General features: G+C 32.2%; 1 protein-coding gene across 1 annotated transcript in view; it reads right to left on the reverse strand.

Moving 5' to 3' along the window:
* LOC126892660 (nose resistant to fluoxetine protein 6-like) overlaps positions 1 to 27027 on the reverse strand; it is a 153081-nt gene that overhangs the window by 75693 nt on the left and 50361 nt on the right. Inside the window, exon 5 of the mRNA XM_050662302.1 lies at positions 15837 to 16003. Within this exon, the coding sequence (XP_050518259.1) occupies positions 15837 to 16003 (167 nt within the window). The remainder of the gene's footprint in view (positions 1 to 15836; positions 16004 to 27027) is intronic.

Genomic DNA, 27027 nt, shown 5'->3' on the forward strand with positions numbered 1-27027 from the left:
AAAGAAGCAACTGTAAATATTGAAATCGAAGGGCAAAAAATCGAGCAAGTAGACCTCTTTAAGTATTTGGGAATAATGTTAAATAACAAAGGTACACAAGAAGATGAAATTGGAAACAGAATAAAATTGGCAACGAGAACTTATTATCCACTGGGGCATATTATTGTAATATTATTATATTACAATATATGGGGCAGAAAACTGGGTACTTAATGACAGACAAAGAAAAAGATTACAAGCTACAGAAATTAGATTCTTAAGAAAAGTGGTGGGAGCAAGAAGATTAGACAAAAGAAGAAACGAAGATATAAGACATGGATTACAGGTAAAATCGCTCAACGAAAAAGTTGAAGAAAAGAAGTTAAAATGGGCTGGACACATGATAAGAATGAGTGGTGAGAGACAAGTGAAAATGACATGGAAGGCCAAAGCAGTGGGTAAAAGCACGAGGGACAGACCAAGGAAAAGCTGGAACACTAGTGTAAACGAAATACTCAAGAAAAGAGGAACATCGTGGCAAGAAGTAAAAGTTTTAGCAGCAGATAGGAAGAAGTGGCGTAAATTTGCAGAGAGTATTATATAAAGGAGGAATCCTCGACACCTGGAACACTAGTGTAAACGAAATACTCAAGAAAAGAGGAACATCGTGGCAAGAAGTAAAAGTTTTAGCAGCAGATAGGAAGAAGTGGCGTAAATTTGCAGAGAGTATTATATAAAGGAGGAATCCTCGACACCTAATGGTAAAAGAGGCAACCGATTATGTATGTATGTATGTATGTATATTCGACCGGACTCGGAGTAAATTTTTATCTATATTTCATACCCGTACGTCATAAGGGGGTTGCGTATGACGTCATAACTCTCACAATAATGGCGTGAAAATATGAAATTAAGTAGGTATACTCCTTGCTGAATTCCGAGCAGAACCGTACTAACATTTTTTCTCTAGCGCAATCGGTGTCCGAAATACAATATCTTAAGCCTTAGAAATATTCTGAGGACAGAAGAAGAACTAGCAACAAATTCCATCGAAGAAAAGTGCAACTGTTTAACTTTTGGACTTAAATTAAGCAAAATATGAATTTTTTAATTTTTCGAAATCTTCAAAAAATATCTCTGAACCGAATTTTTCTGACAAACGGCAATCAGGAGAAAAGTTATGAGCACACGAAAAAAACAAGCAACAAATTATAAAATTTTATTTAATTTTAATTAATTATGTTTAATTTTATTTAATTTTATTTAATTTTATTTAATTTAAGTATTTTATTTATTTTCGTTTATTTTATTTCATTTTTAATTCCATTTATTTTTTAATTTTATTTCATATTATTAAATTTTATTTATTTGTATTAGATTCTATTTACGTTAATTTAATTAAATTTTTTTTATTTATTTATTATTTTTATTTGATTTTATTCAGTTTTATTTATTTTTATTTAATTTTCTTTGATTAATTAATAAGTTGGACAAATATATAATATAATTAATTAGTTGGACAACTCCGAACCCAATTATAAATACAGGGTTGTTTTGAATGTAGATAAAATAAAGCTGTTATATTCATTATAAGATAAACAAATTTAAGATTGTAACTGTTGCACTACAAACTTTATTTTGTTACTTCTAACTAAACTTTATTATTTCAAACATCATGTGCAATTAATTAAAAATAATAATAAAACCTCATTCACATCGAGCATTTTTTGTTTATTTATTACGAATTCCTTTTGTTTATTTTAAGTTTATTGTATACAAAAGTTTGTTTTTATCTATTGAGGCAGTACGAAGTCTGCCGGGTCAGCTAGTGGAAAATATAATGTGACTTAAATGAAATAAACTTTACATAAATAGATTCGTCCTGAAATTTCAATAATTTGATACCATTGCGCCAACTCTGTATTTTGAATAACAAAAGTGGAAATTGATAAAAATAAATCTTAAATCAAATGGGAATGTACTGCTGTCAAAGAGAGAAAAAAGATTTTGCAATTCGCTTACTCCATAAATCTTTCTGAGGGATTAAGGTATATGCTTACTCTTATGTTTTCCTATTATTATTGATAATAAAGTAGGTACAATTTGGTTAGTTGTACCGCCTCTAATCGGCTTAAGCTGATGGTGAATAGACTGTTTTCAATAGCCGCTAGACTAATATTATTTATGAATGCCAGTTTTATGGACTTCACAATGTGACTTCGATAACCTTTAGTTACAAAATTAACGCCCTAAATATGCAAAATTTAGAATTGGCGCAATGGTATAAAATTATTGAAATTTTGAGGACGAACCGATTCATGTAAATTTTATTTCATTTGAGTGACATTATATTTTCCATAAGACGTGTGTGGTGTCCTTTCGTTACGTATTGATCATTACGCCAGTCAATGGGAGCAAGAATAGGATATAACCTCCGAATTCTATCTTACTGCATGGATTTTAATGAAATTTTGGGCCTAGCCTCTACTTATCTCCTAATTCAAAGTCTACCCTATGCCGATGTGTGCTTTTATCTTTGGGGTGGTTCCCACTTCTTCTTAGGGGTGGACAATTTTTTGGTTAATATTAGCACGGAATCCGCTAGAGAACCTAATTCTAAGTAAAAACTGATCTATAATTTATTTTTGAAAACTTTTTGAGGTATTCGTGGTTGAAAATTATTGGCCATTATTCATTGAAACATAATACCTTTTCGAACGGTTTTTTGCGAATAACTTAAAAACTATGCATCTAACTGAAAAAACGATATTAAACATTTTTGTAGGATATAAAAAAACCAAAGAGACATTTGCCTTCATAAATCTTCTAGTTATAATACAAAATGAGATATAGTAGGTGAAATAGTTTGTTTTTTTGGTACATTTTCAAATTGGTGTATTCAACTTGAAATAAAAGAGAAACGGTCGATTTTAGGTGGATAATGCTACTGATACCTTTTGTAGTGCTTGAAAAGACCTTTAAAATGAGCTATATTAAAGGTCCATTATATTAAAACTAAGCGAGATATGCTGCAAACAAAATTGATAACTTATGTATTTTAAGAAAAAAATGAGAAATAATTTTAACCCCCATCCACCAAAATGTAAATGCATCATTTTCCTTCCATATTACCTTTTATTATAGTCTTATTTCTATATTCAAAAAGTTGGACGGGTTTAAAATGAATGGTTTTTGAAAAAAAAATATCAAATTTTAGAGAGCATTTTTAAATTTTCTTTAAAATCTTCTTTTTCTCCATGTAACTTGAAAATTATAGGAGGTACAGTAATTAAAAAAAAAGAAAATTTTCATCTGAAAAAGCCCTACATTTTTGTGTAGTATCTTTTTTTCGTATCTCTTATCTTTTTCGAGTTACATGGAGGAAAAAGGAGATTATTAAGAAAATTTAAAAATGCGCTCTATAATTTAATCCTATTTTTTCCAAAAACCATTCATGTCAATCCAGCCTAACTTTTTGAACATAGAAATAACACTATAATAAAATATATTGTAGAAGGAAAACGATGTATTTAAATTCTGATGGATGAGGGGTTAAATAAACTTCTCATTTTTTCTTAAAACACATTAGTTATCAATTTTGTTTGCAGCATATCTCGCTTAGTTTTAATGTAATGGACCTTTAATATAGCTCATGTTAAAGGTCTTTTCAAGCACTACAAAAGTTATTAGTACCATTATACACATAAAATCGACAGTTTCTCTGTTATTTCAAGTTGAATACATCGATTTGAGCATGCAGCAAAAAAACAAACTCTTCTTACGTACCATATCCCTCTTTTTATTTTAACTAGAAGATTTATGAAGGAACGAATCTCTTTGTTTTTTTATAACCTACAGAAATATATATAGTTTCTTTGTTAGATGCATAGTTTTTAAGGTATTCGCAAAAATCCGTCTGAAGAGGTGTCATTTTTCAATGAAAATGGCCAATTTTCAACCACGAATAACTCAAAAAGTATTGAGTTTTCAAAAAATAATTATAGAACAGTTTTTGCTTAAAATTAGGTTCTTTAGCCCCTTCCGTGGCTATTTTAACCAAAACATTTTTCACCCCTGAGAAGGGGTGGGAACCACCCCCAAGATAAAAGCGCACATCGGCATAGGGTAGACTTTGTTTCTTGAGCTATTCCCTACTTACTGTGAAAATATCAAGTAAATCGAAGTAGTAGGATGGAATTCGGAGCCAAATACCCTCATTGACTGTCCTACATGGCGTTCCTCCGTTCGCTGTCCACCCCTGCTATCGCGAAGTCACTGTCTCTTTTCGTTATTTTACAACAGCTGTTTGAAATGTATGTCGCGATCGAAAATCCCACCAGTTTTGAGGTGCGATAATACGGTTCTTCTAGTATGGTTCTTCTGGATGACAGAAGATATACTATTATTAATGGATGAACGACGACGATACAAGAATGACCCAATATGGCAGCAATGTGTATAAAACATTAACAGGCAAATAAAAGCAAAGATAAAAATAGCGAAAAATGAATGGCTCAAGCAACAATGCATCGATCTAGAACATTTACAACGACAGCACGACGACCGGAATTTACATAAAAAGCTTAAGGAGACTACTGGAATATACAGAAAACGAAGACAACTACCATAGTTAATCAGGATAACCAGATAGTGCTAGGTGAAAAAGAGAAAATTTATATATGGGAAAACTATTTTCAGGAGCTCTTTCATGACGAAAGACCCATGAGTGACGTTTATACAGACGACCAGCTGACTGGCCCTTCAATCACTAAAGAGGAGATAGAAAATGCAACATTAAATAAGGTGCCTGGACTAGATGAAATCCCTTCAGAAATACTCAAACTACTGGATGAAAGGGGAATTTCAGCACTTCATAAAATATTTAATTTTATTTATATAACTGGTTGCTATCCTCAACAGTGGTTGCACTCTATATTTATTCCCCTACCCAAGAAAGTCAATGCAAAAATATGTGAGGATCACAGGTTCATTATAGTCCTGTCGCCAGGGGGGGTACAACGGCCTCGTTAATTCAGATGGACTTACTCAAGTTTTTTTTATGTATTTTGACCCGTAGAACACGAATTTTTTGGGTAACAGTTGATCCGGATGTCGATAAGATTGTTATAGACCAAGAACTTGAGGAATCAAATAACAGCGATTTTTGGCAAAACAAAACACTATTTTGTATTTTTTGGGCCATTTTAAGTAAAAAATATTTCTACAAGTTTTTTCGTAGGATGCACAGTTTTCGAGATAAACGCGGTTGAACTTTAAAAAAATCGAAAAATTGCAATTTTTGAACCCGAATAACTTTTGATTAAAAAATAAAATAGCAAGTCTGCTTACCGCATTTAAAAGTTTAAGTCAAATTATATCGGTTTTGATTATTTCCATTGGTAAAAATTTATTTTTTTATTGTTTAACAAAGCTATAAACACGTAGGGTTTCCCGTGCTTTTACATGTGTTTTAACGCATGTAACGTAGAAATAGTCTTGATTGCACTAGTACCTATTCTACCTACTCGTTCGATTTTAAATGAAAAATCATAGAAACATCACTCACGCACTAGTTGTTTGTAGCTTTGTTTAACAATAACACAATAAATTTTTAGCAATGCAAATAATCAAAACCGACATAATTTGACTTGAACTTTCAAAGGCGCTAAGCAGAATTGCTATTTTATTTTTTAATCAAAAGTTATTCGGGTTTAAAAATTGCAGTTTTTCGATTTTTTGAAAGTTCAACCGCGTTTATCTCGAAAACTGTGCATCCTACTAAAAAACTTGTAGAAATATTTTTTGCTTAAAATGACCCAAAAAATACAAAATATTGTTTTGTTTTGCCAAAAATCGCTGTTATTTGATTCCTCAAGTTCTTGGTCTATAACAATCTTATCGACATCCGGATCAACTGTTACCCAAAAAATTCGTGTTCTACGGGTCAAAATACATAAAAAAAACTTGGGTTAGTCCATCTGAATTAACGAGGCCGTTGTACCCCCCCTGGCGACAGGACTATTAGCCTGATAAGTCACACTTTAAATATATTCTTAAAAATACTAGATCAAAGATTATACAAAAAATGTTAATGGAACGCCAGTGATTCTTATTTTGGGTTTAGGCAAGTTTTAGGAACAAGAGAAACAATAGTAGCTTCACAAGTGTTGGTCCAAAATTTTTACGATCAGAGGAAGGACGTGTTCCTGTACTTTTTAGATTTCGAAAAAGCGTTTGATCGTATCCAACATCACAAGTTGATGCAGATCCACAAGAAACTTTGATATAGACCAAAAAGACATAAGATGCATTGAAAACTTGTACTGGTATCAAACAGCACAATTAAGGGGTATAGAAGCAAAAATCAGCAATCTCCATATTTTCTCCAAATTGAGTTACTGCTGCCATCACTAATTTTCTGTTCATCTCTACAACTTCACAAAATATTGTGTAGCAAAACCCTCAATATCTTGTGCAGATTTAACGTCAAAAATAGGGTTAGTAGCAAAAACAGCAATCTCCATCGGTCCGCGAATGGCAATCTCCGTTTTGAAAATTCTATTTCGTGAAAAGTGGAGATTGCTGGTTTTGCTTCTAGACCCCTCAATTAAAAATACACAATTCTATATCCAATCTCCTTCTTCTTTAGGTGCCCTGTCTGTATTCAGACGTTGGCCATCAATATGTTTACAATTTCTTGAAATCTCTCTCTATTGGATGCTGCGCGAAATAATTCTTCTACTGTGCAGCCACACCATTGTCTAATATTACGCAGCCATGAAAGTTTCTTTCGACCAATCCATCTCTTTCCCTCCACTTTTCCTTGTATTATAAGGCGAAGCAGATGGTATTTAGGTCCTCTAATTATATGGCCGAAGTATTATGTTTTTCTTTATGATGCTTATGAGCAGACGTTCTGAATTCAGCATTTGAAGAACATCTTCATTGGAAGTGTGCGAAACCCACGATATCTTTAGAATTCGTCGATAGCACCACAATTCGAATGCTTCTATTTTGTTTAGCATTATGGTTTTTAACGTCCATGTCTCACAACCATACAATAGGATAGACCACACATAACATTTCAGCACCTTCTTTCGAATATTCATCGACAGGTTTCTGTTACATAAAACTGGTTTCCAGGTCATAAAAGCCTTCCGTGATATTTCGATCCTAGTTATTATCTCTTCATCAGAGTCACAATTTACATTTAACCAGCTGCCAAGGTACTTGAAATGATTTACCCGTTCTAACTCCTCTCCATCAAGAGAAAGCTGACCTTGATCTATATTAATCTTTCCAACTGCCATCCACTTTGTCTTTGAAATGTTGATTTTTAGGCCTCTCCGATAACTTGCTTCACTGACTAGATTTAGTAGTGTCTGAAGGTCTTGTAAATTTTCAGCAAGAATGGCTGTATCGTCAGCGTATCTAATATTGTTGATTACTTCTCCGCCTAGCCTTACTCCCTTTTATCTGTCATCCAAAGCCTCCCTAAAGATTTCTTCAGAGTACAGATTAAAAAGGGTGGGTGACAAAACACAACCTTGTTGTATTCCACGTTTTATCGGCAGTTTTTCAGTACGACTGTCTCCAATTTGGATAGAGGCTACTTGATTGTAATATAAGTATTTCAGCAGTCTTATATCGTAGTGGTCAAGTCCTGCTGCCTGCAGGCAATCGAAGAGTGTATCATGTTGTACTCTGTCGAATGCCTTCTCGAAGTCGATGAAACAAACATAAACGTTCTTTCGGAATTCACAACTTTTTTGTAATAGAACGCGCATACAAAATAGTGCTTCTCTAGTTCCTAGACCATTTCTAAATCCAAATTGCTTATTACCCATTCTAGTTTCGCACAGAAGGAATACTCGGTTTTTTATAATGCGTAAAAGTATCTTAAGTGTGTGACTCATCAAACTGATTAGTCTAAAATCGCTGCATTTGGTGGGCCTGCTTTTCTTTCTATCCAATCCCATACATTTCGACAGGGATGTGTGCCTTGCCCTTTTTTATTTAACATTGCAGAGATGGGAATCAAAGTGAAGGGAGTATTGATCAACAACATACGATATGCTGATGATGCTGTCTTAATTTGTGATAACATAGCCGTTCTTCAACAATTTGTCGCTATAATCGGAGAATACAGGAAGGAAATGCGATTAGAGATTAATAGACCAGGGCGGATCTGTTTTGAGGTGGATGTGAGAGGTGGCATTCGGATTTTTGCAGATAAAGTTAGGTGAGAACTTCAATAATTATAATTGACTTATGTTCCTTCTCAAATATGCCCGGAACATTAATAAAAAAATATAAATATTTAAAAATTTCGAAAAATATTGATTTTTTTCTAATTTCATTGCTTATAACTTTAAAACGTTTTATTTTGGAACAAAGTCGTAGGGAAGGAAAATAAAGATAATTGATTTGCATAGATAGATTTTGCATAATAATTTGGCTTTCTAATTTTTTTTTTAAATTCAAATTTTTTAAAAATTTTCTGAACAAAAAGTGGGCCATTTAGAACTTTGCTAATTTTTTTTGCATATAAAGAGGTTCTCTACCTATCTAATACACTTTACAGAAGTAAAATCTTTTTATTATTTAATCGGCCTCAGCACTGTTTTTAAATTATAAACAATGTTTTGGCTTATAAACAAATACAGTAAGGACGTTTAAGTTGGAATAAATTCATTTTCTTGGAAATGGGCGACATGGGAAATGATATAAAATAAAGATAATTGATTTGCATAGATAGATTTTGCATAATAATTTGGCTTTCTAATTTTTTTTTTAAATTCAAATTTTTTAAAAATTTTCTGAACAAAAAGTGGGCCATTTAGAACTTTGCTAATTTTTTTTGCATATAAAGAGGTTCTCTACCTATCTAATACACTTTACAGAAGTAAAATCTTATTATTATTTAATCGGCCTCAGCACTGTTTTTAAATTATAAACAATGTTTTGGCTTATAAACAAATACAGTAAGGACGTTTAAGTTGGAATAAATTCATTTTCTTGGAAATGGGCGACTCTGGAGATAAATCCCGAAACTGATCGATTTTTATTTTTAAATTATAATTTTTTGGCATAAATATGATACTAGTGACGTCATCGATCTGGGTGTAATGACGTAATCTAAATTTTGGAATTAATTTAATTTAAATTTTTTTTAATTCAAACCCTCTATAAATAATTATATTAATAAAAAAAACTAAGTTTTCAATCTAATAGCACATAAAACAACATCCAAAAATGTTATTCTACATCCTACCACACTGAAAAACCACATGTGCCTCCTGATGAGAGACTAATAAGTTTCGAAACCGGTAGAGGTGCTTGCTGCACTCTCTGATTGAACTGGAATATTAATGCAGCTGTGGTTTCGTGTCGCAACGAAATTGAAAATGGTTATTCATTTTTGATTTATGTTTACTCCCATTGGAGTACGAAGGGAACCATTCTCATTCTCGTTGGAACTTTACCGTGCTGAGCAGATGGGACGTGAATTATAAATTGTAAAATTCCCTCATCTTCCTTAGTCTCAGCATCCGTTATGGCTTGTAAATTGTAGAAGCCTCGGATGTGTTACCAGAGAAGGTTCCCATTGTTTTCAGTGTGGTCGGATGTAGAATAACATTTTTGGATGTTGTTTTATGTGCTATTAGATTGAAAACTTAGTTTTTTGATAGCAGTTGGCGCTAGGGCATCCCTGCCATTTCGTTCGTTGCAATCTGTGAATGCACGCCGGGGTTGGTCCTAGTTGGGTCAGAGAGAGCAGCATATGTACCTCCTGATGAGAGACTAATAAGTTTCAAAACCGGTAGAGGTGCTTGCTGCACTCTCTGATTGAACTGGAATAATGATCCAGCTGTAGTTTCGTGTTGCAACGAAATTGAAAATGGTCATTCATTTTTGAATTATATTAATGTTTTTATTAGTTAATACAAAATTAAATAGCCTTTCGATTGAGCTATCACACGGCACCTATTCTCATTTAAAAAATGACACTGATGACGTCACTAGTATGATATATACCAAAAAATTAGAATTTAGAAATAAAAATCGACCTGTTTCGGGATTTAACTCCAGAGACGCCTATTCTCGAGAAAATTAATTTATGCCAACTCAAACGTCCCCAGTGTATTTGTTTATAAGCCAAAAAATTGTTTATAATTTTAAAACAGTGCTGAGACCGCTTAAATAATCCGATTTTAATTCTGCAAAGTGTATTAGATAGGTAGAGAACCTCTTTATATGTAAAAAAATTAGCAAACATCTAAATGGTCTACTTTTTCTTCAAATTTTTTTTTTAAATTTGAACTTTAAAAAAAAATTAGATTGCAAAATTATTCTGCAAAAACTATCAAGTCGATTTTAATGAAATTTGGTGGACGATTTAAGTATGTTGTAAGAATTTTCTAAGCGAACTACGAAAGTTCTAATTGCAACCAAAATGATTGAAAAAAATTGAATAAAAATAGGCTTATTTTGACTCTTCATTTTGTATTTATTGCTATTTTGCAGAAAGGGTAATAATTTAAGACATTTTTAACCAGTCGTTTATCATAAAAAAATTCAATTATCTTTATTTTATTTTCCTACGACTTTGTTCCAAAATGAATCGTTTTAAAGTTATAAGTAAAGAAAGTAGAGAAAAAAACGATGTTTTTTGAAATTTTTAAATATTTTAGTTTTTTTATTTTTTTATGTTCCGGACATACTATTTGAGAAGGAACATAAGTCAATTATTATTGTTGAAGTTGTCACCTAACTTTATCTGCAAAAATCCGAATGCCACCTCGCACATCCAAAAATAGACGTTATTTCACAGATCCGTCCTGGTCTATAATACCAAAAAGACCGAATTCATGATCATCTCCAGAAACTTGGATGCATTTGAAAACTCCACCCTAACACTGAATACCAAGTCCATTGAAAGAGTGAGCAAATTTAAATACATGGGAACGTGGCTTTTTGAAGACTGGGCATCGGACAGGGAAGTAAAATGTCGCATAGAGCAAACTCGACAAGCTTTCGTAAAATTCAGGAAGGTACTGACCTGTTCAGATATGGATCTTACACTGCGACTAAGGTTTACTTAATGCTACGTATGGTCAGTGCTGCTGTATGGCATAGAGGGCTGGACACACAAAACGACGGATAAACAGATAAGAAGCCTTCGGGTAAGAACAGAACAAGTGGGTAGCGGTGGAGGTGGAGGTGGAGGTCGCGGTCGATGTCGATATCCCTGTAAAACAAACACATTGTAATGAACGAAAGAGAACAGAGTAGGTAAGTCGCGGTGGAGGTTTAGCGCGATACCATCCAGGAGGTTTACATCTATGTTTTGAAAATAAAATGAGTTTGTTTTACATCGATGTCTACTGCGCGGCCTACAAGGATGCTTCCCTGTGTTTGGTCCGTTCGAAGCCAAGTTGTCATTACCTGTGCTATCTGAATTGATACTTTTTATATAATCCCTTTTTTGTATTCAGTTTATTTTTGAATTTCTAAAGTAATTAATTTCAGTAAATTTTTAAAATATGAAGCTTTAAAATATTTACAGCTGACATTTCATCACTATCATCACTAGAGCTCGGGAAATATGCAACATGTATATTAAGTGCATATTTGCATATTTTGGATTAATTTTATGAGTGCATATGCATTTATTAAAATTGCATATTTTTAGACTTTTTTTGCCTTAAACTTTAAACGATACCAACAGAAAAAAATTTAAAGAGAAATGAGAAGTCCCAGATCTAAACAATAAATCTGAAAATTCTCGTGGAAACACTTTGTGGTAACATCCTTAATCACTGCCTTTTACAATTTATAAGGCAAGGATACGACGAATAAAAGAGACGAATTTGCAGTCACATTTTGTTAGTGAAAAACTTTTATTATTATTAAGTATTGCTGCGCCAAATGAACAAAGATGGAAAACATTTAAAAATATTTTTTCAAATTTGCTACTTGTTTAGCACACACTTTAAATAGAAATAGGGTAGCAGAAACTGGAAGGACAGAATTTCCAATGATCAATACCCCAATATCTATCAAATATAAAAATATTTTTAAGCCCTTCTGCGAGTAGAGGTATAAAAAGATCGTTTACCTACCTAATATGTCTTTACCACCTGAACCTGTGATAACTAGATGGGGAACATGGTTAAGTTCTGTAAATTTCATAACCGATAATTTTGAGGGAATTAGAGTTTCGATCATTTGTACTTTCGCTGTAGATAATTCAGGTGCTGTAAAAAATGTGTCGATGTTTTGAAAAACCGTTATTGAAAAGTAATTTGACACATATCCAAACCAAATTTGTAAATATTGCTGAACCAATTATTACTAAATTAGAAAAGCGAAACATTTTATTAAATTAAAGTATTGAAATTATCAATTCATTAAATGAAAAAATAACATTTTGGGGAAACCACCAAAGTGTATCAAAAATAATAATTCTGCACGGTGCGGTGTTACAGAAAAATGAGGCATATCAAAAAATAATTCAAATAAATAATATTATTAAGATGGGGAAAAGTGATAGGTAAAACCCACAATTATACAATATTTTAAGTTTGCTCCTTTAACTTTATGTGAAGTAGAAAGAAGTTTTTCCGTGTATAAACAATTATTATCAGATAGACGGCTCAGTTTTTCAGTAGAAAATTTAGAACGTTTAGTAATGTATAATTTTAGTTGTAATTAGGGAGCGGATTTTATGCTAAATGCATATTGCATGCATATTTCGCATATTTAAGAACTTTACTAAATTTTGCATATTTTTAAAAAAACATGCATATGTTGTGCCTATTAAAAACATTTAAGTTCAAAAAAAAAAAATTTAATTCGACACAAAATATTTCCCCGCACAGGCTGTTCTATTAATTCGAGAACTACCTGAAGAGAGACGGCTCATTCACTGCCTTTTCATTTTTCTTAGAAAATACCCGATCTTTACACAAAGTACTTATTTATAGTACGCCGTTATAATGATTGTAGGATGTACTAAAATGATGAAGGATGGTTTACCGGGAAATCCGAATTTTATTTACTTTTATTATATTTAGCAGGTAGTACCTACGATTCTGGTGATTCTTTTAAATTCCCTATTGTTAAGAGAATTTACACATTTAACCATGACCATAGTTTTACGATTTTCTAACAGGAATTGAAATATTCATGCTTTAAGATCCGTCTTTAAACGGCTTTAAAACTTTGGAGAACATATTTATGCGAAATCTTTAAGGAAAATTTTGAAATTGATTTTGGTGCAGAATATTCGGCTTTAACAAGTTATTTTAAATACGCCCCAATTACTTCTATTGACGTTGAAAGGAGTTTTTCAAGTTATAAAAATATCAAAGAAAATGTTTCCTCGTAAAAATTTGGAAAAACACATTGTAGTGAATTATAATGGAAGATATATATAGTGATATTGTTGTTTTATTTTAAATAGGTAACTATTGGTATCAGTTTTTGTAAAAAATGCGAATAAATTGCATATATTTAAAATAATCATTTTATTTGAAAGATAATAAATAAGATTGCCGCCCCCCTATAAAAAACCCGCTAAAATAGAATAGAACAGAAAATTTGTGGTTTCTCGAAATGCGCATTTTTTGAATTTTTGTGCATATCTTGCGCATATTTCGTAATTTTTTACTGCATATATATGCGCATATTTCATCAAAATTGATCGCATATAAATCCGCTCCCTAGTAATAATTATACAAGATGTCCCAAAAGTAGTGGAACGGTCGAATATTTCGTGAACTAAACATCGGATCGAAAAACTGAAAAATACGTGTTCAATCATTTTCAAAAATCTATCCAATGACACCAAACACCAACCCCCACTACACCCCCTGGAGGTGGGGTGGGGGGTAACTTTAAAATCTCAAATGGAAACCCCCAGTTTTTCTTGCAGATTTTAATTGGTTACGTAAAAGTAAGCAACTTTTATTCAAGACTTTTTTCGAACTGTGGATAGATGGCGCTATAATTGGGAAAAACGATTTATCCTGATACCATAGGTAAATTATAGAAACGGTCTAATGTCTCACGAAATACACCTCCAAATGAGAAACTAATAAACAGATTTTTAATATTTTTCGAAAACCTTTTGAATAACACCAAACGTGACCCTCCAACCCACCCCCTGGAGGTGGGGTGGGGGGTAACTTTAAAATCTTAAATAACAACCCCCACTTTTTATTACAGATTCGGATCCGTCATGAAAAATTAAGCAACATTTATTCGAAACATTTTTTAGAATTGTTAATAGATGGCGCTTTAATTGGAAAAATACGATTTATTAGCGCCATCTATCAGAAATTTTAAAAAATGTTTCGAATAAATGTTGCTTAATTTTTTATGACGAATCCGAATCTGCAATGAAAAGTGGGGGTTGCTATTTAAGATTTTAAAGTTACCCCCACCCCACCTCCAGGAGGGTCATGTTTGGTGTTATTCGATAGGTTTTCGAAAAAGATAAAAATCTGTTTTTTGGTTTCTCATTTGAAAGTGTATTTCGTGAGATATTAGACCGTTTCTATAATTTACCCATGGTATCAGGATAAATCGTTTTTCCCAATTATAGCGCCATCTATCCACAGTTCAAAAAAATGTCTTGAATAAAAGTTGCCTACTTTTACGTAACGAATCCAAATTTGCAAGAAAAACTGGGGGTTTCCATTTGAGATTTTAAAGTTACCCCCCACCCTACCTTCAGGGGGTGTAGTGGGGATTGGTGTTTGGTGTCATTGGATAGATTTTTGAAAGTGATTGAACACGTATTTTTCTGTTTTTCGATCCGATGTTTAGTTCGCGAAATATTCGACCGTTCCACTACTTTTGGGATACCCTATATAATAAAGAATGATGGTGATAAATATAAAGAATAAATAAATATAATGGTGTAAGTAATTGAATTCAATAAATATTTTTTGTGACTTTGGCAAAAAATAAATATTTTTTTATTTCGGGCCTCGAGAGCTAGGGTCATTGGCATAAAATAAATAATTAAAAGCCTTTAAAATAAGGATTACTGCGTTTTTTTAATAATATGCAAAATGCATACAAGCATATTTTAGTGCATATTTAAACTGTTTTTTGTGCATATTTGCATGCATATTTTATGGGTTTTTAAGTGCATATTTTCCGAGCTCTAATCATCACTTGACTGACACAACATCGCAAAAGCACAGTCTTTTTGTCATTAAAATTTCATTAAACTACATCACTTGATAGTGGTTCTAGCTCGACTGACAGCGCAGGTGACCTCCTTGCTATGTGCTGTCGACATCGACCGCGACTTAACTAGTAGCATCTACCGCGACCTACACCTCCACCTCGACCCACTTATTCTGTTCTTACCCTTCGAAATGTGGCTTTATCGCCGTATGATAAAGATACCATAGACGGAGAAAGTCACAAATATAGATGTACTTAAAAGAATCAACCAAGAACGCCAACTTTTCGAAAACATCAAGAAAAGGAAAATAGCGTATCTGGGTCACATCATGCGAAATGAGAAATACCAGTTCCTTCAATTTATAATCGAGGGTAAAATTGAAGGCAAGAGAGAAATAGGACGCAAGAAAATATCCTGGCTCCGAAACATAAGGCAATGGACAGGGATTAACGACATACATTCTCTGACACACATTGCAAGAAATATAAAGTTAATGGAAAATGTGATCGCTAACATCCATTAGTGGATTTGCATCTGAAGAAGAAGATTACGGTTCTTGTAGGCTAAAAAAAAACAGTCGGAAATTATTGCTAAATTTGTGCGGTTAAATAACATCTTACTGAAAGTAGAAAAATAAATAATTTATACTCACCTTAAATATCGATAAACAAAGATCATTGCCAAATCATTTAATGTAAGTTTCCTTTTTTCGAAATGAGAAAAAATTTTATATGATAAGAGGGTAGAAGATAAACAAAACATTGTGGAAACAGCTAACGATCCACTTGATATAAAAATGTTACCAAGTGATGCACTCATCTAAAACACAACGTAAAATGATTTAAAATGTTGCTCGTTGGGAAATCCCGTAAAAGGGAAAGGAGAAAAGGAGGAACATAGTGTTCAACCAATACATTCTTCCTATCATCATATCGAAGGTCCAGAATATGAATGACGTAACTGTAAAAAGCCAGATTTCTCATGAGAGCAAAACAAAACGATTTTTAAATGTTTAAAATAGTGATTAAACGAGGAGTAATCATCCAGGAGCATCGGTATGGCATTAATTCTTACAATGATGGCTTTTAGTTTATCCCTATTGGTTCAAATTTCATTATCTTAATTTAATCCCCTCATTTTTGACCATATCTACAGTTGCGTCATTATTCATTTAAAATTTTTTTAAATTTAAAGTAGTGATTAAATAAAGCGTAACTGTCCAGGAGCATCAATATGGCGTTTGTTCTTACAATGATGACTTTTAGTTTCATCCCTATTGATTTAAATTTGATTATCTTAATTTAGTCCCCCCATTTTCAACCCTGTCTACAGTTGCGTCATTCTTCATCATAAAATTTTTTGTACAAAAAAACAATTTTTAATTATTTAGTATGCCGTTTATTCTCACCGCAATGGCTTTTATTTTTATCCTTATTGATTCGAATGTCAATATCTTTTAATCCCCATTTTCAACCATATTTACAGTTGCGTCATTATTGATCTGAAACAAGGTCTAAAATGGCGTGTATTTCAATAACGATGCAACTACCCTGTAGTGGCTCAGCACATAGTTACAGGTCTGTCGCTTTTGTATCATCTGTATACAGTATTTTAGAAGTTAATTACGCAATAAACAGGAATTGACAAAATTTGCAGTTACGCCATTCTTGTTCCGGACCGGCGATATATGGATGTCAAACATGGACCCTAACCAAGGCCAACATAAATAAACCAGTCAGAGTACAAAGGACAATGCAGTGGCGTACTGAGCATGGTTCCGCGGGTTCCGTGGAACCAGGGCCCGGGCCCCGCAGGGGTCTGCTCTAACGCACTTTTTTCTTCTTTTTTTTCTAATTTGATGGGGACATTTCGAACTAATAAGTACACACTAGGAAATGTAACTGCTTAATAAATTTTAATTTTTGTGTAAGTACTTACCCTAATAATAAAAACAAAGAATACATATTCATCAAAAAACAAAATTTATTAAGGAAGACAGGGAACTGAATAAGTCCGGAATTGAATGATAGACCAGGACGCATCTGTAAAAATATTAGTACATTTGGACGTTGAGAGGTGACTCAATTTTTTTTGCAGAAATTGCTTGAAAATAACTCAAATAATAATATTTGAGTTATCCTCCCTCTCAAAAAGGTCCGGAACATTGTTTAAATAATCAAAATGTCAAAAAAATTAAGGAAAAATTCGATTATTTTCTTCGTTTTTTGATTATAACTTTAAAACTATTCATTTGCGAGAAAAGTTGTACTGACATAAAAGTTGCGTAATTAAATTTCCCATAATATAAAATTGGTTAAAAATTTAAAAAATAGTCATCCTTGTTGCAAAATAGCAGTAATTGCGAAAAATCCATACAAAAACAAGTATTGGCATTTTACGTTTTTCATCCATTTATGCTAGGCTTAGGACCTTCATATTTCACCCAGAAGAACTTTATGATACAGTAAGACAATACTGTAAATTTAATTAAGATCGGTTCAATAGATTTTGCAAAATAAATTTTGCACTCCAGCTTTCGCAAAAAAAAATTCATTTTTTCAAAATGTTACAGGATTGAAAATAAAGCAGATAGCAAGTTGATTTTTTTTTGCTTATAGAAGTGTACTGTACCTTTAATTTGCAATTTGCAAAACTAAAATCAATTAACTACCACGGCGTCAGAAATTTTTTTAAATAAACATTAATTATTGGTGCTACGCGCAAGACAGCGGATAGTTTGCTTTGATTGGGCATTCAATGATTGATACATTTTAATTTTTATTACATTTCGATATAAATAAATAAATTTGTTTATTGCAAAATAAAAACACATACTCTATCCTTTGAAATAACACTTTTTTTAGCAAAAACTTTCTTTGTTCATATATTTTAACTTAGAGAATAAAAGTTTATTATTTTTAAACATATGCAATTGTTTAAACAATATTTCACAAACAATAATAAAATTAGTTTGATTAGTTGTGGAATTAAAATATTAAAATACAACAAAATATAGAGTAAGAAAATAATATATTAGATAAAGATTGGAAGAAATTTTGGTGGAAATCAACTTTTGCGAATCGAACACCGCTGTCCTGCGCGTAGCACCAAAAATTAAGGCTATGGGTACATAATTCGCAAATATTTTACGTGTATCCCTACTTTTTCTGTCTTTACACGGCAAATTACGTGTAGTAAAATTCACACTGGTGTGGATATGTAAACATTACTAGAATGTCATTCTACTTGAAAATGTCATAATTAATTTAAAGAGATGGCTTTTCAATGTTCTTGGATAACTGTTATTTTTATAATTGCAAATTATTAATTCAGTTAATAAATGTGATAATTTTTTCACTAACTATGTTTTCAGTGATTGTAATAATTTATTTGTACAACAAAAACTAATAATCAATCGAGAAAAGAGGAAAAGTGTTAAAGTGATTTTTTAATAATATGTTATTTTGGAACGCTTACAATTTTGAACATCTCTAACAACAAAATACTTGGATCACAGGATATATCTGATGTATTCTCTGCTTGGATCTTCCACAAATAATACACAATAAATAACTTTTTATTAAGTTCACGTCTTAAATCAATTATTTATCAAATACACTATATATCAATAATATTTAATCAATTTCTCAAAATATTCCCGATGCAATGTCAAATATTTAAAATTGTCACTGATTGTCAGTGTCTGACTGACAATATATGCTGACAATATTATATTCGGTTGAGTGCGTTGTAAGACAAAGACAGATTTGGAAAATATTACCACGGCATTGTGTTCATTTTTTTCAAATCCTGAAAAAACCAATAAATATTTTTGAAAAATTTAAACGCAGAATGAAAGACTAAATTATTACCGAGGGCCGAAAGTCCCTTAGAATAAATAAAAAGTTTATTTTGAATGAGATATTTGAAATTAAAAATCACACTAAATTTTCTCTTAGTTTTTTCACCCCTGTAACTTATTAAAATAAACATTATAGAAGTTCTCAGGGACTTTCGGCCCTCGCTAATAACGTAATCTTTCATTCTGCGTTTAAATTTTTCAAAAATACTTATTAGTTTTCTCAGGATTTGAAAAAAATGAATCCCCATTTGAATAGCATTGCAGCCGAAAATACGTACCGATCCTCTTAATGTTTATTTAAAAAATTTCCTGACGCCGTGGTAATTAGTTGATTTTAATTTTGTAAATTGCAAATGAAAGGTACAGTACACTACTATAAGGAAAAAAATTCAACTTGCTATCTGCTTTATTTTTAGTTCTGCAACATTTAAAAAAAATGAATTTTTTTTTGGGAAAGCTGGATTGCAAAATTTATTTTGCAAAATCTATTAAACCGATCTTAATGAAATTTACAGTGTTGTTTTACTATATCATAATGTTTTTCTGGGTAAAATACGAAGGTCCTTAGTGTAGCATAAATGGTTGAAAAACGTAAAATGCAAATACTTGTTTTTGTACAGTTTTTTTCGTAATTATTGCTATTTTGCAACAAGGGTGAGTATTTTTTAAATTTTTAGCTAATTCAATATTGTATTAAATTTAATGAAAACAGTTTTAAAGTTATAATCAAAAAACCAATAAAAAAATCGAATTTTTCCTTCATATTTTGACATTTTGACTATTTAAACAATGTTCCGGACCATTTTGAGTGGGAGGATAACTCAAATATTATTATTTATTGAGTTATTAATAATATTATTATTTGAGTTATAATCAAGCAATTTCTGTAAAAAAATTTGAGTCACCTCTCAACGTCCATCTCAAAACAGATGCGCCCTGGACTATGAACCAACTAATTCTAAGCAACTTTTTTTCTATACTGTTTGTCTCTAAGTCAATACTTTTCGAGTTATTTACGAGTGAAAATATTTATTTTTCAACAAAAAAAAACCCTTTTCAGGCGTATTTTCGCAAATAGCTCAAAAAGTAAGTATTTTAACAAAAAATATATTTTTAGCAAAAATTGAGCTTATAAAAAAGTGAAAAAAATGGTAGTCTGTAGACCCAGTAGAAACAGTTGTAGCTAATGGAAAGTGGGTTCTTACTAGTAAAATTCCAAATTGAATATTTTAACGTGCAAACTGATTTTACCTTTTTTAAAGTATTAAAAAAAACTTTAATTTTTATTTTAACATCAAAAGTAAGTTACAATCAAAAGAATGTAGGTCCCTTTTTTGTTGGTAAAAAAATCGTGAAAATCACCTAATAATTAACATCCGAAATTAAATTAATCATTACCGCTTCACAAATTACTTTACTTTACTTTACATATTATGTATTGTTTATAAGAGCTGTAAGATTCATAGGTTCAAAGTGCTTACTTTTAATAAGGATGTAGTTAAATGGGCTTAAACGAGTCACTAATCACGAGTGTATGCAAATTTTGAACATAATTTTGAACAAATTTTCTTCAGGAAAACAATCCAAGTCCAAAATACGTACAATAGCAAAACATATGCTTGTTTACTACTTGAGATTTTTGGTATCACCAATATCTTAAAAGGGACCAACTTTATTTTGAGCTTTACATGCTTAATATTAATGCTAGAAGCTTTGTAAAAAACCAAAAAAATAAAGCTTTTCAACACTTTTAAAAAGTTACAATGAGTTTTTCCCGAAAAGTGCTTCATTTTTTGGTTATTTTACGTTGAAATATTCGGTTTGAAATTTGACGAATAAAAAACTACTTTTCATTAGTTACCTACAACTCTGCTTAGACTGAGTCTACAGATTTCGTATATAGGTACACCATTTTTTTTCAATTTTTTATAAGCTATATTTCTACTAAGAATATTTTTTATGATAAAATACTTACTTTTTGGGTTATTTGAAAAAAACCCTCTGAGAACGTGTTTTTTTTTGTTGAAAAATGAACATATTCACTCCCAAATAACTCGAAAAATATTGACTAGTGAAAAAACTCTATAGAACTAAAGTTGCTTAGAATTAGTCAGTTTACCGAATTTCGGACTTGTCTTGAACATTTTTCAACCAAATCCTGGGGAAACTCATGTCAAGAACATCAATACAAAAAAAGCGCCTGGGTTTGACCTGATCAACGGTGAGATACTAAAAAAATTACCTAGAAAAGCCATAGTAAAGCTTACTACACTAATAAATGCATCCTTTAGGCTTAGATATGTTCCCATCCTTTGGAAAACTGCAGAGGTTATAATGATACCCAAAGTAGGACAAGATAACCATGAATTAATATCATACAGGCCGATCTCCTTACTATCCATAATCTCAAAGGTGCTTGAGAAATTACTACTACGAAGAATAAACCATATAATTGAACAAAAAAATATTATTCCAACTCACCAATTTGGATTTCGTGATAAACACTCCACAATTGACCAGATCCATCGAATAGTAACTGAAATAGAGAAAGCACTGGAAGGGGACAAAATTTGTTCAGCAGTATTCCTGGATATCGCAAAAGCATTTGACAAAGTATGGCACGACGGTCTATTAATGAAGCCAAAGAAAATATTTCCTATGCAACTCGTTGAAATATTGCAGCCATACCTACACCAGCGAACATTTAGAGTTAAAATGGAAAACGAGTACTCTGAGTTAAAGCAAATAAATGCAGGGGTTCCACAAGGTAGCGTTCTTGGACCAATTCTATACCTTTTGTACACATCTGACATTCCGGAGAGGGAAAACATCCAACTGGCCACTTTTGCTGATCATACAGCAGTCATGACAATAGGAGCAACTATAGAGGAATCTACGATTAACTTACAAAATGCAATTAATGGCATAGAAGGCTGGTCCAAAAAATGGCGTATAAAGTTTAATGAACAGAAGTCAGTTCATATTAACTTCACTAACAAGAAAATCAATAATCTTCCAATTATCTTAAACAACAACGTTGTTCCTAATAAAAAAACAGCGAAATACCTGGGTTTAAATCTCGACGTCAAACTAAAATGGAAAGAGCACGTTAAAAAGAAAACTGAACAGTTGAATATAAAGTACAAAAATATGTATTGGCTGATAGGTAGGTACTCTCAACTTCCCACAAAGAACAAATTACTAATTTACCAACAGATATTGAAACCGGTGTGGACCTATGGCCTAACAATTATGGGGCTGTACCAAAAAAAGTAATTACCGAAATTTAGAAACGCTCCAGAACCGAATATTTAGGAATATTGTATGTGCTCCTTGGTATGTTCGGAATGACGATTTGCGTAGAGATCTTAAAATCGAATCTATTCCAAATGAAATTAAGAAAGTCGCCAGGAGACGTGAATAGAGGCTCCATAAGCATCCCAACCATGAAGCACTTCAGCTTCTTGTCAACACAGATGCGAAGGCTCAAGAGGACTAAACCGTTGCTCGTGTAATGTGTGAAGTTGTGCCGGGCTTAGTTAGTGTTGTGCATTGTATTGTAGCCATAACAAAGACGTGAGCAATTAGTGAAAAGCAGAGTCAGTGCTGTGCTGTGTAGCCACAACAAAGAAGTGGACATTTCATGTAGAAAAAAGCTAGGATGGACCAGGTGACATCTAATTTACAAACATTTTTAGGGAAATTAGGTTAAAGAAAAAATACTGATTAATCTTGTAGATTAGGTGTATTTACATTGTTTAAATAAAAAAAAATCTTGAACATATGTATCTTCACCTCTGAGGGGGTGGGGGTGAAACTCACCTCCAGGGCAAAAGCGCATATCGGCACAATATCACTTTTTTTCTTTGGCATGTAGTTATGTGTACGCCAAATTTCATATCAATCCAAGCGGTTCTTTAAAATATACAGCAAAAGCCGTGAGTAAATGGACTATAAAATAGCTTGAGTTTTTATAAATATATAATATTTATTTTTATGATATATAATAATTTACAGTGATGATTACGATATATCGTACGTTCGGATGAAAACTGTACAATCTCAAAATTTACAAACTTTTCAGGAGAGCATTTTTAAGATTTATCGGTAAATAAAATTTTCCACAATAAACATTGGCAGGTCTTTGTTTTAGTTTGTATTAGTTGTATCTTTTATAAATATGTCGAAACAATATGAAAATATTTCAACCATATAAATAATAATAATAAAACAAATTTTTTTTAAATAAAATGTTTTGAATTTTGCTACTTTTTTAGAGAAAATGTTATAGTCCGTTCTTTAACGGTAAAATATTGCAAAATCTCTAAATTTTAAAGAACCGCTTGGATTGACATGAAATTTGGCATACACATAGCTAACAAGTCAAAGAAAAAAAGTGATATTGTGCCGATATGTGCTTTTGCCCTGGGGGTGGTTTTCACCCCATCTTGGGGGTGAAAAAATATTCGTCCAAAGAAAGTCAGGAAATGGATAAACTGGCTAACTTTAAGTAACTTTTGTTCTATAGAGTTTTTTCACTAAGTCAATACTTTTCGCGTTATTTGGCAGTGAATATGTTCATTTTTTCAACAAAATAAACACGCTTTTAGACAGTTTTTCGCAAATAACTCAAATAGTAAGTATTTTGTCGAAAAAAATATTTTTAGCAAAAATATAGCCTGTAAAAATTTTTAAAAAATGGTGTATATATCACGTCTCTACAGCTAGTAGGAGCAGAGTTATAGCTAATGAAAAATAGGTTCATATTCGTCAAATTCCGAATGGAATACTTTACCGTGAAATAATCAAAAATGAAGCACATTTCGGGGAAAACTCATTACAACTTATTTAAAGTGTTAAAAAAAATCATTTTTGTTTTATAAAAAAAATTTCTAGCATCAAAATTAAACAAGTTACGCTCAAAATAAAGTAAGTCCCTTTTGGTTTTGGTAAAAAAATCGAGAAAATCACCCCCTAATTAGTATCTTAAATGAATTTAATCGTTACGACTTCACAAGTTTCTTGACTCGTGTATATATTGTTTATATGATCTGTAAGTTTCAATGGTTCAAAGTCCGTATTATTGAAAGGGCTGTAGTTAAAAGGGGTTGAACGAGTCACTGATCACGAATGTATGCAAATTTAGAAACACCAAATCTTAATCAATTTTTGTCTAACAGAAAAACAAAAACTTACATGATATTCGAAAAGCAAATCTGTCTTTTTTTTGTTTTTCGAGATTTTTGGTACCTCTAACAATTTTTAAGTTATTTTGAAAAAAAGCATTTTCTTCAAAATTAAAATTTTTAAAAATTTTATTTTAAAACCAATTTTTTTCAAAAATAAGCACTTTGAATCGATGAAACTTGCAAATAATATAAACGCAACATAAGCAAAGTAATTTGTGAAACGGTAACGATTAATTTCATTTAAGTTGCTAATTTTGGGGTGATCTTCCTGATTTTTTTTTTGCCAAAACAAAAGGGACCAACTTTATTTTGAGTGTAACTTGCTTACATTTGATACTAGAAATTTTTTTTATAAAAACAGAAATAAAGTTTTTTTTAAACTCTTTGAAAAAGTTGTAATGTGTTTTCCCAAACAATGCTTTGAAGGATATTTCACATTGAATTATTCTATTTGGAATTTCTCGAATATGAACCTAATTTTCATTAGCTATAACTCTTCTTCTGCTAGGTATAGAGACCTAATATATACACCCTTTTTTTCACTTTTTTATAGGCTATCGTTTTGCTAAGAATATTTTTTTCGACAAAATGCTTATGTTTTGAGTTATTTGCGAAAAACCGTCTAAAAACGTGGTTATTTTGTTAAAAAATGAACATATTCACTTGCAAATAACTCGAAAATTATTGATTTGGTAAAAAAACTCTATAGAACTAAAGTTGCTTAAAATTAGTCAGTTTATCTATTTTGGGACTTATCTTGGACATATACTTTTTCACCTCCGAGATGGGGTGAAAGTCACCCCCAGGGCAAAAGCACACATCGGCACCATCTCACTTTTTTTCTTTGACATGTTAGCTATGTGTTTGCCAAATTGCATGTCAATCCAAGCGGTTCTTTAAAATTTACAGCACAAACCTTGAAAGAATGTACTATAAATGGGAAGGGCCGTAAAATCCACACCCTTGGACCAAAATGGATGGTTGACATATGGATGATCGATGCTTTTCCTAAAATTTAAGATGGGATTTGGCCAAATTTCAGTCAGATTTAGAAAATCGAAAATTTCGTGTATGTATAGTGTCGCATGTAGGGGGGTTGTGCGCCACTGGCAAGAACTGCCGTTCTCTGGATGTGTTGATGTAAACATTCTTCTTCTTTTATTTGATTGCCATAACGTTTATTTGGGGATAGTTATATTGTTAGAATAATCGGAATAATAGTCGAAAGGGAAGTCAACAAATCGGTACTAAGTTTTACCCCATATTCAGAACGAATCATAGCAATCCAACTAAAGTCGAACAAAGGAAAAATTAACATTATTCAAGTCTATGCACCGACAGCGGAGAAAGAGGATGAGGAAATAGAAGAATTCTACAAGCAACTCGAAGACATTCTGGAATCAACCAAAAAAGAAGAGGTCACCTAATCATGGGCGATTTCAACGCTAAAGTTGGTAAGGTGAAAACTGATGGATGCACTGGTGAATTTGGACTTGGACAACGAAACGACCGAGGTGAACGTCTGGTACAATTTTGCCAAGAAAAAGAATTTGTAGTAATGAACACAATGTTCAGATTACCAAACCGTAGATTGTACACGTGGACATCACCAAGGGATAATGCAGACAACATCGTCAGGAATCAAATCGATTATATACTAATCAGAAGCCGGTTTAAAAACTCCATCACGTCTACAAAAACCTATCCAGGCACTGATATAGAATCGGATCACAATCCGGTGGTGGCTGTAGTAAATATAAGATTCAAGAAACTACAGAAAAATGCAGCCAAACAAAAGATAGACGTTAAGCAACTGAAAGACGCAACTATACTGGAAAGGACAAGAGAACAGGTAAACAACAATCTTAGAAACCTCGCTGCAAAAAATAGGAACACAGACAATGTAGAGGACAAATGGATGGAGATAGAAAAGGCCCTTATGACAGCTGGTGAAGGCTCCTTAGCTCCAAGCAAAATTAAGAAAAAGGAATGGATGACAAACGAAATTTTGGACCTCATGGAGGAAAGGCGAAGAAATAAAAACAACAAGAAAAAATACAAAGAAGTGAACAGTGAGATTAAAAGGAAAATTAGAGAAGCCAAAGAGAAGTGGGTTCTGGAAAACTGCAAGGAAATAGAAGAATATGAAAGAAAGTACGATAGCTTTAACATGCATAAAAAGATCAAGGAAATAACAGGTAAAAAAGTGAAACAAGCATCTATCGTAAAAGACAAAAAAGGTAAAATAATTACAGATTTAAATGAAAAACTGGCAAGATGGACAGAATACATTGAAGAACTTTTTGCAGACAAAAGACCAGGAATAGCAGTGGCAGAACCTGTAGACGACACAACAGGGCCTGAAATCCTAAAAAGCGAGATAGAATATGCTATAAGGAACACTAAAGGGGGTAAAGCTGCAGAACCAGATGAAATTCCTGTAGAATTGTTGAAACTTATAGACGACGACACACTTGAAATAATGGTGAACCTCTTTAACACGATTTATAGAACCGGCATCATACCAAAGAAATGGCTCTCCTCTACTTTTGTCACAATCCCGAAGACGAATAACGCCAGAGAGTGTTCAGACCACAGAACTATAGCATTGATGAGCCACACACTGAAAGTATTTTTAAAAATAATTCACAAAAGAATATTTAATAAACTAGAAGAGGACATAAGCGCCACACAGTTTGGATTCAGAAGTGGACTGGGAACACGGGAAGCTTTGTTTGGTCTGAGTGTGTTAATGCAAAGATGTTTGGATGTAAACCAAGACCTCTACGTAG

Source organism: Diabrotica virgifera, chromosome 9 (genome assembly GCF_917563875.1).
Source record: "Diabrotica virgifera virgifera chromosome 9, PGI_DIABVI_V3a".
Taxonomy (NCBI): Eukaryota; Metazoa; Arthropoda; class Insecta; order Coleoptera; family Chrysomelidae; genus Diabrotica; species Diabrotica virgifera.